At 38.5% G+C, this 12832-nt stretch overlaps 1 protein-coding gene across 1 annotated transcript; it reads right to left on the bottom strand.

The window, feature by feature from the left end:
* Positions 1-37: 37 nt before the first annotated feature.
* lipea (lipase, hormone-sensitive a) lies at positions 38-8357 on the bottom strand. Its single transcript, XM_057355248.1, has 11 exons — positions 8193-8357; positions 6287-6555; positions 5624-5908; positions 5326-5416; positions 4789-4934; positions 4433-4618; positions 3889-4041; positions 3634-3778; positions 2663-2890; positions 2056-2423; positions 38-1978 (listed from the first exon to the last, which is right to left on the bottom strand). Exons 2-11 carry the CDS (start codon positions 6542-6544, stop codon positions 1745-1747), a joined length of 2094 nt encoding a protein of 697 aa, XP_057211231.1. The 5' UTR covers positions 6545-6555; positions 8193-8357; the 3' UTR covers positions 38-1744.
* Between the last annotated feature and the right edge of the window lie 4475 nt (positions 8358-12832).

Below are 12832 nucleotides of genomic sequence, written 5' to 3'. Positions count from 1 at the left end.
ATTCCTTAAACAAAGTTTGTATTACAATGATGTTTTATTTATTTGATTTTAGTACAATAAAACAATACTCTATCAGCAGCATGTGGGAGTTGAGGTTGGTTGCAGGGTAAAATAATGACACTAAAACAGGTCATTACTGTGAAGGTCAAGGATTGACTGAAGGTCAGATGGGGTCCAACAGTCAAACTGGTACATAGAATTATAATTCCAATCAAGAATACTCAGTGTTTAGTCATGCAAAAAGACAATGGATTATTTATTATTGCATCTGTTATTCAATTCAACTCAGGAACTCAAAATATAGAACATCTTTGAAATCATGTGGCAACAAATACACATCATGTTTTTAGTTTAATTACTTTATTTTTCTTTAACAATTTCAGCCTATATATGCTTAATGTACTGCATTTTAACCAAAACTGGAAACTAGTCACAGTTCGAATAGTTCATGTCCAAAAACATTTAAAGGGACAGTTCACCCAAAAATAAAAATTCTGTCATCATTTACTCACCATCAAGTTGTTCCAAATCTGTATAAATGTCTTTGTCTGATTAACACAGAGAAAGATATTTGGAAGAATGCTTGTAACCAAACAGCACTGACTTGACTACCATAGTAGTAAGATGACAATGGTAATCAAAAGTACCCCATAACGGTTTGCTTTCCTACATTCCTCAAAATATCTTCTTTTGTGTTCAACAGAACAAAGAAAAGCATAAAGCATTTTTTTCTACTATGGCAGTCAATTGTGGCTACGAACTGTTTGGTAATAAGCATTCTTTCAAATATCTTTCTATGTCTTCATCAGAACAAAGACATTTATACAGATTTGGAACAACTCGAGGGTGAGTAAATGATGACAGAATTTTTTTATTTTGGGGTTCACTATTCCTTTAAGCATAAGATTCTGGTGCATCTGACCAGTTTTTTAAATAAAATGTAATGAGGTAAAGTGTTAAACACACAGCTCAGTTGTAGACAACAGTATAAGGACACAGTGGCCCAGTTTCAAAGACACAGCTTATCTTAAACCAGGACTAGGCCTTAGTTAAATTAGGATATTTAAGTGGCTTTTATTAAAATGCCTTAGATAAAAACATTATTGGTGTGCATCTTGAGACAAAACAATGGCAAGGACATATTTTAAGATAGGTCAGGGCAATTTATTTTCAGTTAAGACAGCTCGAATTTTCATTTTAGTCTGGGACTAGTCTTAAGCCAAATGTGTATAGCTAATGGAAGGCCGCACACAAGTATCACACACAAACATGTGGATTGTGAATTGTAAAACTACTTTCTATACCTTAACTCAGAATAAACAATATTTAAACCAAATCATTTGAATTGCAGATAAAAACAAAATATAACACACATAAAAGGCAACAGTGTCATTTGCTTTGGTGTTAATGTGTGGCCTGGATAGATTTTATAGCTTCAGTAAAGGCACAATGGTGCTTCAGACATTCACTTCGATCAGTACAGTGACTGGTCATTATGAATAGCTCGTTTGTAATAAAACATAAATGAAATACTTTGGTACAAGTATTTAACAAGTGCATGTATGTTTCCAGAAGTTCAGTGAAGTTTTGAGCTTCCCATACACCGTGTTGTCATAATGGGTGCTGACAACTGACACGTCTTCCTTTTTTAAATAATTTTTTGTTTTTTGTCAAGATTCATACATAGTTCTTAATTCCCTGTTTTTAATTGCAACCCAATGGACCATCAGGACTTTCTGATGGTCTAATTGAGCCCTGGCTGCCTATGAGCAGGAGATGGTTCCTCTTGCTGTAAGACTTCTCTGATTCGTTTCACACATATGTCAGATGCTTCCTGGGTTTCTTTGCAGACCTGAACTAAGCTCAGAAAGCCATGAGGGAGGTCCTCAACCACACTGAGTGTCACTGGCTGATTCATATTCCTCAGCTTTTTGGCAAACATCACCGAATCATCCAACAGGGCATCCAAAGCAGAGGCCTAAGGAGAACAACCAAAGCAGTATAATACCCGTTTCAGCAATTTACAGATTTGTAAGCACCATTATCATATCTTACCACTAGATGCACCGGTGGAAGGCCCTTGAGAAGGTTGTCTGGCGCAAGTAGAGGAGACACGAATGGGTTCTTCATTATTGGTGTGCAAGGCGTCTGTAAATCTACTAGACACCTGGAGCGGATTGGCTCAAAGTTTTCTGGGTATTCTCTGGATTCCTGTGGCCTGTCTTCGGTGCGTGGAGCGGATGTTAAAATCCCATTGGATGATGTGGTGGAAGAAGGTAATGATGGTTCTTTTTGTTCTGTTAAAGATAGAAACCAAGTGTTCGCTCTTTGGGTGATACTATTAAGCAACTTCATCGTATCATGTCCTAAAGCAGCCAGGGTGTCCAACTGCATTGCTGGTTGTATTGTCTGACTGCCTGTACCTGCGAGAGAGAGAGACAGATAGAAGGATAAAGAGAATTATGAGGGTAGGACGAAATAAGATATGTAGGAGTTTTCAGGTTGACATAAAGCTCTATCTATAAACAGAATAGAAAGCAAAAATCTCAGATATCTGGATCACGCCATGCATTTAACTTCTGTATGAGGAATTCCTGATTTTTCTACTGAAATTGAAACAATTCTAGCCTAAAATAATGTAAAGATGATGAAAACTTCTCACCAGCGTAAGCGTCAATGCATTTGTACAGCACACTCAAAGGCAACAGAGGATCAATCAACGTTAGCAGCCTGGATGGTGATGCATCTGTTGTTAGAAGAGTCGCTGGGTATGCTGCCACAATCCCATCAGGAACACGTACGCCGTGAGATATCGCCCTCATAGAGACGGTTATACACAAGTTCCCACCTGCACTGTCCCCCGCAAAACAAACACGTTCTGCAGTCGAGCCTGTGGAGCAAGATCAAGATTTAGAGAGTCTTCGGACCCCGGTTGGCTTACACTTATGACATTCACATACTAGTATAAACGCTGAAAAATAAAGGTTCATTGCAGCACAGACATTTAAAAATGTACACCTATGAGGTTTGGATGTACTGGATTTTGGGTTGTAACTGGAACACTTGTTTGCATGATTTGACATTGTCATAATATATGATTGGTTCTTACATTTTTTGTTGTATAATTACAAGATATTATGAACTATAAAGCTTTAATGAGTTATATTAACAAACTGATGTAATGCTAACTTGACCTGTGGTGGTTATTTAAAGGAGTGGTTCTCAAATTGGGGGCCGTGGCTCCCTGGGGGGAACCAATATGGATCCAGGGGGGCCACAATTTTTGTGGCATATTATGAAATATAAACATTTATCATAAATTTTGTGCAGTTATACATCAGATAAATAAGACCACAAACCCAAATAATTGATGTTCGAGCATTGTATAATTTAGTATGTTTTTGGTTGAATTGAAATTCTACTTTAAGTTTTTATTTTGGGGGGCCCCCCAAGCGATGCACCCTACACTAATTTGGGGCCTTACAACAAAAAAGTTTGAGAACCACTGATCTAAAGAGTCAGAGCATAGATCAAGTTTATCAAAAGAAGCTATCATCTATGTAAAGTATGTTATTGTAATGACCCGGACATTCATTGTATGTGTGTTCATATAAGGCAGTGTGCTATACAAACCCAGCAAGTGGCAGTTTTTCAAAGCCCAACAGTAAGCGTAGAAACACTCTTCTAGAGCTCGGGGGAATGGGGCCTCTGGAGCCAGAGAGTAATCCACCGAGAGAACAGGCACGTTCAGATCCTTTGACCAGCTCTTCAGGTAATTCTACAAAAGGCACAAAATAAATAAACGTAAAAAAATGATAAACTGAGGTAAGATTATTTGAGCACAGTGGCCATACATGAAACAAAGTTAATATAAAATATCAGCTACACCTCATGTGATTTTGAAGTTTGTGCAACAAAACCTCCTCCGTGGAAGTGTATGAGCAGGCACGGAGAGAGAGGAGACGTTTGACGATTAAAAGTGACAGGTAGAGATAACTGTGGTCCTTCAGGTCGAGAAAATGCCAACAGTTCTGCACTGTCCTATGGAGAAACATTAAATGTGGAGGATATAGGAAATGGTGGAATCACTTATTACAAAACAAAAAATGAACACATTTCTTCATATTTGGTGAGATGAATGTTCAAATCATACGGGATGAACGAAACTGAACTGCATTAGAAACATTTATATGAGCCTTAAGATATCTGCCTTAAGATTTCTGGGATCTATAGTTTTGCGTTACAAAATAGCATAGACACAAAAAAGTTTCAATATATACTAGCGCCCATTTAGTGGTTATCAATTATAACGTGAACATTTTTAACAACTTATCCGTAGCAGCAAGAATTTTAATGCTGGTGCATTCCTAAGAAGTAATAAAATTTAGCAAATGATGTGTTCATTTATTTTCATTAAAATACACACACACACCTGTCCTTGGCGGAGTGTGTGTGATATCAGACGCATGTTGACTGGCCCCGGGCCCCAATGGGCAACTGGAGGCAATACTGAGACTGAGAGACTGGGGTCAGAGGCGAGTGGCAAACTCAAAGCTTCACCTGGCACAGTTAATGTTAGATTCACCTGCACCACACTGGAAGCAATTCTGCACAAACCCTTAAGAGGAAAGAAAACATGAGAGAGAAACGAGATAATCATTTTAAAGCTCTGAGCCATGACATGCGAAGATCACAGTAAATATGCACTTGACGTTTGAGTGTTGTTTATTTCTGTTACATTTTAGCCCGCATGTAGAAGCACAAATATGCTTGCATTGAAGTACTTACTGATAACAACTCAGTCTCAGTAATGTTCCAAAAGCTTTTCCAAAACTGCATGTCTAAGTTTTGAGTGATGCGTTCAAACTCCGACCCCCTCAGCTCAGGGTCCATCACATATTTGCCGGATGTGAAGAAAGAGAGAGCAGCTATGCCTGTAAGTGGTTAGAGCATGGCATTAGAAACACCAAGATCATGGGTTCGATCCCAGGGGGTTGCACATAGTCAGAAACAAATGTATAGTACAATGCAATGTAAGTCGCTTTGGATAAAAGCGTCTGCCAAATGCATAAATGTAAATGTAAGTAGACAGAACTTAACTAACCAAAAACTGACTACATCACAATCTACATCAGCTTTAGCAAGAAAGATTTTTACATTAGCAGTGCAAAGGTCACTGGTTTGAATCCCAGGGAACACCCAGACTGATAAAAACATATAGTGGGTCATGTGGGGAGTGTGTCAAAATGTAAATGCATGAAAGAGGAATATTTTACTCTTAATATTATGTGCTGACACAGTTGCCAGCTAATTCACTACACTGACCTAGGCCAGTCTGCTGTTTCTTGTAGTTTTCACCAAAGGACACCATACTGATGACCACTGTCTGCAGAAACGGCCTGAGAGAAGGGGAGAACTTGGAGAAAAAGAAACAGAGGCTGATGTTATGTTATGTTTCCGGAACACATTTGCATTCTGCAGACCGCACGCAACAGTGAAAGGCTAAATACAAGCATGCATGCTAAAGTAGTTCCTTAGCATCATAAAACAGAGACAAAATCAGAACTATATTGCACTTAAACAGAAGTGTCTTTTCAAAGAATGCAAATAATCATAATCTCACCTGGAAGCCCAAGCAGCGGCCGTAGAAACAAGCCTTGTGCATGGAGATGTATTCTTGTACAAATTTCTTACTCAGCCCCCCTTCCTCCTGTGACAAGAGCTGCCCATGGGCATTGTCATTTAACAAACCCTGTGCCAGGTAAAGCAATGCCCGCAGCTGACACAGGGCACTACAGTATGCCTCCATTTCTGCTGCATTGTGCTCCATTCGAAAAAATGGCCCGCTGCAGTTTGAGGCGATGTAACGGGCTTTCTGGGTGATGTGGGTGGTGCAGGAAAGTACAACCTATGAGGAACATTAAAGTAACAGAAAATTAAAGTAACACTAAGTATTTATTCACTCTCATGTCATTCCAAACCCGTATTACTTTTTATATAATCTGAAACAGGGGATTTTTTTTATTCTGGCCACCCTTTTTCATATTATATAAGAGAACGAGAACTAAAGCTCCAAATGTACAAAAATCCACTATAAAAGTAATCAATGTAAATATAATCAAAATTGTATGTGAGGGACTTTTTGTAATTTGTTCTTTTGCATTTTATAACCAAGATCATTTACAATGTCTGATTAAAGCGACTTTTATGACAAAGAGACATTGGCGTGCAACACATCAATTGCAAATAAATGAGAGGAAGGATTTTATCATTCATAAGTAGTTACCTTCACTAAGGTTCGATATCCATTGCCGGGTGTCTCAGCATCTAAGTCAAAGTGGTGATATACAGAAGTAAAGCCAGTGATCAATGGTTCGACAGAACGGCCGTGTTCCTGAATCTGCCTCATCACTCCCAAAATACGATCGGTGTAGTCACCATGTGAAGAATTGGGGGATCCATTTAGAGCAATGATCACATCCGAACATACCGCCTGCAACGCTGCAAATGCATCCTTATGGTCCATGTCTGAGGGGACTGACATAAAATGTGACCCTGGACAACAAAACCAGTCTTATGGGTCAATTTTTCGAAATTGAGATTTTTACATATGAATAAATAAACTTTCTATAGATATATGAGTTGTTAGAATAGGACAATATCTGGCTGAGATACAAGCGTTTAAAACTCTGGAATCTGAGAGCGCAAAAAAATCTAAATATTGAGAAAATTGCCTTTGAAGTTGTTAATCAGGGGCACTGTGGCAGACCATCCACTCACAAAAATAACGTTTTTATATATTAAGGTAGGAAATTTACAAAATATCTTCATGGAACATGATCTTTACTTAATATCCTAATGATTTTTGGCATAAAAGAAAAATCAATAATTTTGACCCACACAATGTATTTTTGTCTTTTACTAAAAATTTTCCCGTGCTACTTAAGAGGTTTTGTGATCCAGGGTCACAAATGTCTTTACAACACCACTTCGTGCGACTTGTGAAGGTAACAGAGCACAAAGACAAAACAAACAAGCAATACAACAAACAAAGAACAAAACTCTGACAACAGCCAAACAATCTAATGAATATAAACTATTGTGTTCTAAAGACTGACAAATACTCCCTGTCTGTGTCAACTTGCATGACCATCATCGCATATTCCTGAAGCATCTAACTCCCTGCGTCATCGAATCCAGAACACAGTAGAAAAAAGCATGTCACTCACAACATCATTTAAAATGATATTTAGTGGTTTGAAGTGTGACACAAACTGCAGGGAAAAGTCCTATTTTCTCAAAGGATTTGATTATCCTCTGCTCAAATTACTGGAATTCTTCACATCGATCCCACCCAGTACAAATGGATGACACTAGATTTTAGCAACTAAATAAAAGACCCATTTTATAATTAGATACAGTAGCAAGTCAGTGGTGACCTGTAATGCATAAATTAAAGCAGTCACACTCAGGCAGAATTTTACATAGAAAACAGGCTTCTGATAAAGGCTGATAAAGAAATGAATGATTCACATACAGTACAAGCTGCAGCTGCAGGCAACGAAACATCTACAGACCTTTTGCACTTTGAACTGACCACCACGCAAGGGATTCTACTGGACTATCCATACGACAGTACTATTGTATAGTATTAAACATATTGTGCGATATTAAAATACAGTACATAGTATACAAAATGCCTACAGATTGTAATGTTTTCCATTACAAATGATGAACCATCAACTGTATCTTAAATGGTGAGTTTTGGACATTATTCCAGGTCCCACCAATAGAACCCAACACATTACCAGTAGAGACCATTATAGCTTACATTTGATCCCATTCCCATTAAATCCGTTAAATTTTGTTTAACAGAAATTGTGTAAAGTTTCTATTTTGGGTATAGTAAAGATATAGAACAGAAGACTACAGTTAATGCAAAAGGACGACTACATATACACAAGGACTTGAAGTAATAGTAAAAGGATCTGGCAACCCACTCTGAGCGACGCAGCACTTGTCGAAGAACTTGATATGTTGCTGTTCATTAACCTTTCAATGAGACGAAATAGATATCACGAAAAAGATATTTTGCACTGTAGCCCCTCACTCAAATGCAGGTTGACTAGGAGACATGACGCCAAGCGCTCGCCAAAAAGTTTGACCTAAGCAAACTGAAAGCATAACGTTACCTGTCACATAAGTCCAATGCGTGCGACTGCGACAGACCGATGAAAAAACAACCACATATCGAGCAACAGACTGTCCTTTATCGCCACTGACACGCGTGCATTTTCTTGTAAAAACACAGCATTGTAGACGACGTCTTGTGTGTTTGCCGTAACTTACTCGCTCGTATCTTCTTCCTGACAAGAAGTGTGTTCATATTTATGCGGCGCTGCGCAGATTGATGTTCGTATGACATCGAAATTCCGCGAGAGCACAGCTTCCGAAGCGCTCTCGCGGTACTTTGATGATAAACGCTGATTGGTCTGCGCAGCGCCGCATGAAAGTCAAAACAGCTAAAGTTCCGACTGACGCGTAGCATCATGGGTACACGAGTCTCTATGGCACCATAGTACACGACCTGCGCTGTTCTAGTTTTTTAGCAATGCAAACATGTTTTATAGAAGTGTATTATTCTATATTACAAGTATGTATAAACAGATGGGTCGGAGTAGAAATACTTCTACCGGTTTTGAGCTCAGCAATCAGGTTGATTGATAAATGTCACTTTTTTGTCTATGAATTGATGCAAACGTTATGAATGCTTTTACGTAATGGACTCGTGTAGTTCGTGTTTATCATCAGCATAGAAAATAATAAAATCCCGTCAAACTTTTTTGTGACAAATACATACAATATTTAATGAAATAATGTATCCGCAGTGTGGCAGTCATTGTCATTGTCATTGTCAATGTTAATGATGTCTTTTAAAATTGATAATCATCTAATGCCCTCTTTTGGTCAAAGAGGTAACGACACCGTCGTTCAAATATAATCCCAGGAAACGTATATGATAAAATGTATATTGAATGCTATAGCTTTGAAAACACGGAAGAAACAACACTCGGTTAACTTTTTCTTTTCATTGAATATTGATCCAAATGCTAAACACACCTTTTAAAAAGGAACTTAAATCTTTAAAAAAATCCCATTAAGCAAGTTTAATCTTATTTTTTATTTTTTTATTTTTTTTGAAGGTGTCTGCTTCCAGTTTGCACATTTGGCTACATTCTTTATGTTTTAAATTACCCTTTATTTCTTACGACATTTTTTAAGTTTTAACACCTTCTCTGTTAAATATTCGTCCCAGTGACTGGTACTTTTTACCTAAAGTACCTCATACAACTGAATGACCCACTGACCCATTATGTATGTCCGTTTATTTCTCCTATCTAATCTTTAAAGGGAGTGTCGCTGATTTGTGCCTATTTGTGAAACACCTCATCCCTTCGCCTACATTCTTTTATGCTTAAAATAACCATTTCTTTAAGAGCTTCACCAAAAAGCTATCACAAATCACCGGTGACCAGATTTTGTCCAAGTGAAAGTCTGATTCCACAAGAATACACCTTTGTGGTGTCGCCACGAATGAGGCTGACTGTTGCTCCGATGTCCTGCAATGCAGTCCTGAGTCAGCAGAAGTAGAATCAGTACAGTGAGATACGGGTGCTGATACCGACAACCTGTGATGTATACTCATGACACATCTTGTATGATTACATGACATGTATCTTGTCCTGAAATCATGAATACAACTATTTCATTGTGCGATGTAAAGCAAACGAATGAAGAGTGAATCGCAATAGATCTACTCAAAACATCAATGGGAAATATGATGTTACATATGAACTCATTCTGGATAGCCCACTTTAATTTTCCAACGACAAAAGACTACAATAAAAAAGCAAAGGACCGATCAAACCACATTGAGAGACTTTCCCCATAGGCGGCTTACAGTGTGGGATCTGTCCATATTAAGAAAAGACCCATGAACACACTCACGTTAGGGAATTTCCATAGACATATAGACTTTTATACTGTACACACTGTATATTCCACCCCCTAACCTTCAATCTACCCCTAAACCTGATCGGCGCAAATCCTGAATTTTTTAAAAGCATTTCAAATAAGCATCATTTAATATATTTCGCTAGCTAGTCGCCATAATTCATAAATCATTCAGCTAACTTCTACCAGTGTTTGACAACACAACACAACACCAATGTTTGATTACACTACTGACAGATTGAAAAGTAAATACACAAAATAAAAAGACCATTACAGAAATACACATAATGGGTGTGTCCTTGTATAAATAAAGGCAGAGAATTGCTCATGCTGTTCTGACCTTCTCCTAAATTGGCTGTATAAAGTACTGTACATTCCTGCAGGCATGTAAATATTGGGTTGCTAGTTAAGGTGCGATCCCTTATCCCGTTAAACTACCCATTTCATGAGATTTGTCAAGACAATAAATACAGTATGTCTTCACACCTTCAAACAGAGGCTGAATGACAGAAGGTCAGGACACCTAGTAACTCTGCTTAAAGGGACAGTTCATCCCAAAATGAAAATTCTCTCATCATTTACTCACCCTCATGCCATTCCAAACATGCATGACTGTCTTTCTTCTGCAGAACACAAAAGAAGATATTTTGAAGAATGTTGGTAACAAAATAACATTGGCCGCAATTGACTCCATTGTGTGAACACAAAATGAAGACATTTCTCAGAATATCTTCTTTTGTGTTCCACAGACGAGTCATACACAAGTTTTGGACAACGTGAGGGTGAATAAGAGACGGAGAGAGAGAGAATAGAGACGGTTTTTAGGTATGGTGTGCTGTTGTCATCCCCCCTAGATGAGTTAGCGAGAAGTGAGAAAAGATTCCTTTGTGTTCAATGAGGAAGTGACAAGCATTGCATCTGTGCCAAATATAAATTAAGCTGTTTGGGCATGACACAGCCATTCTGTTTTTTTTAGATATTTGACTTTTACGGTGTTGTTTAACATACTTTCGCTGGGATTTGTCATACTGTAGCCTACCTTTGAATTAAACCAAGGTTTGCATTCCTTCAGGTTTCTACACAAACCTGGAGGTCAATCGGCTGCAGCACACTACAGTACATTCATTGTTTATTCTCTCCCTTTTAAACACAACCAACAAAGTCCCTTTGTTCTTCAACACTGTCTGTGGGTACTATCGAAGTGGTTTAATGACGTAAGCGTCATTGTAATATACTTATGTGAAAATAAACAGCCTTAAAAAATTACAAGAAAAATTGAGGATGTCACAAATGATATCAAAATACACAGATGACATAGATGCCCAAAATAATCTACATTATTACAATGTTATGGTTTGAAACATTTGAAGTAAAAAATATATATATCTGTAGAATTAAATTAAATTGTGATCCACTCAAAGTTGAAAACAAAGCCCGGAACCAGCATGGTCCGATATACAGCCCCAAGCCTTATTGATCCTGTAAATGTTTTCTATACCACCATTTCAAAGTGAAACAGAAACCTTTGTTGTGTAACTGTGCATTCCTCTCTGTGTTATATTTAGAGATGGAAAGATGACATTGCAGTATTAGAGTGTACCTTTTTATTATAGCTGCATAGAGCATATTAATATAATACAATAACGCATTTAAGTTTATATTTTATTGAACATTGATCCAGTACAAGGCTGCTTAAGAAAGTGGGGATCAGAGGACAAGCCCAAAGAACTTGCCACTGTCGCTGAGAGAAGCAGCCACTGGCTGTGGTTGAAACGGATGGACGCAATATGGGCTGCCAAGTGACCACGTAATAAAATGGTGTTGTGTGTCGTATTGTTATGTCATACGGGACTGGGGGCACTGAGCTTGCATTAACGGAGCCAGTGGGGCTATAATAGCCTTAGCCAACGGGTTGGCGGGTATGGTTGCGTTGATGTCGTAATGGTATGCCATATGGGACCGGGGGCACTGAGCTCGCATTAGCGGTTTGGGTAGTTGTGGCCTAATGATTAGAGAGTCGGACTCGTGGGATAATCAAGAACTGGCCAGTAGTGCAGAAAGAAGAAGCCAATGGCTGTGGTTTAGGCGGATGGACACAGCATGGGCTGCCAGATGACCTTGTAACAATGCGACACACACCCAGGTCTGATCAACCTGTGGTGGGCCTCCCTTGGCTGAGGGTGTCTTGTGATAAAGGGCCGAAACATCCAATGAGGCTGAGGTGCACAACTGACGATGTGTCGCATTGATAGGGAACCATACAAAGGGCATTATCAGCAGCACATCACCAAAAGGCATCTTTCACTCCGGATAATGTGATGAAATTGGGACACACAACTCATGAGATGTCTCTCTGATAATGGCAAGGAAAGAGGATGCCTACCGACGAACCAGTGAAACCTCAGACCTCCTTTCCTCTATTCATATTCTTGACTGCTTCCCCCTGCATAAGGCGTGGGAAATGTCCTATTGGGCAATTCAACTGTGCTGAAATAGTGGGATTATAACACCTAGTCCTATTAAGCGAATATATTTACACTTTTATTATTCATTTGAAAAACATGATAAAGTCTAAATAAGGACTTAAACAAAGCACATTTACCTAATAAATTAATGAATACACTGGGGGATAAAAGGTTATCATGTCCATTCAGTTCTATGAAATCAGCGGTTGTATAAAATCTGATGAAGCGTGACTCCATAGAAAATTACATTTCAGATCTCTTTCACTGTTTTCGGTTGAGTGTTCGTATGTTCAAAATGTTTATTATGAACTCAACTCTTTCTAATAAAAAGAGCCTTCCTGCAGCTTCCTGTG

Source organism: Triplophysa rosa, linkage group LG16 (assembly GCF_024868665.1).
Source record: "Triplophysa rosa linkage group LG16, Trosa_1v2, whole genome shotgun sequence".
NCBI lineage: Eukaryota > Metazoa > Chordata > Actinopteri > Cypriniformes > Nemacheilidae > Triplophysa > Triplophysa rosa.
Note: the sequence above shows the minus strand (reverse complement) of the source record. Positions and strands in the feature narration are given on the sequence as shown.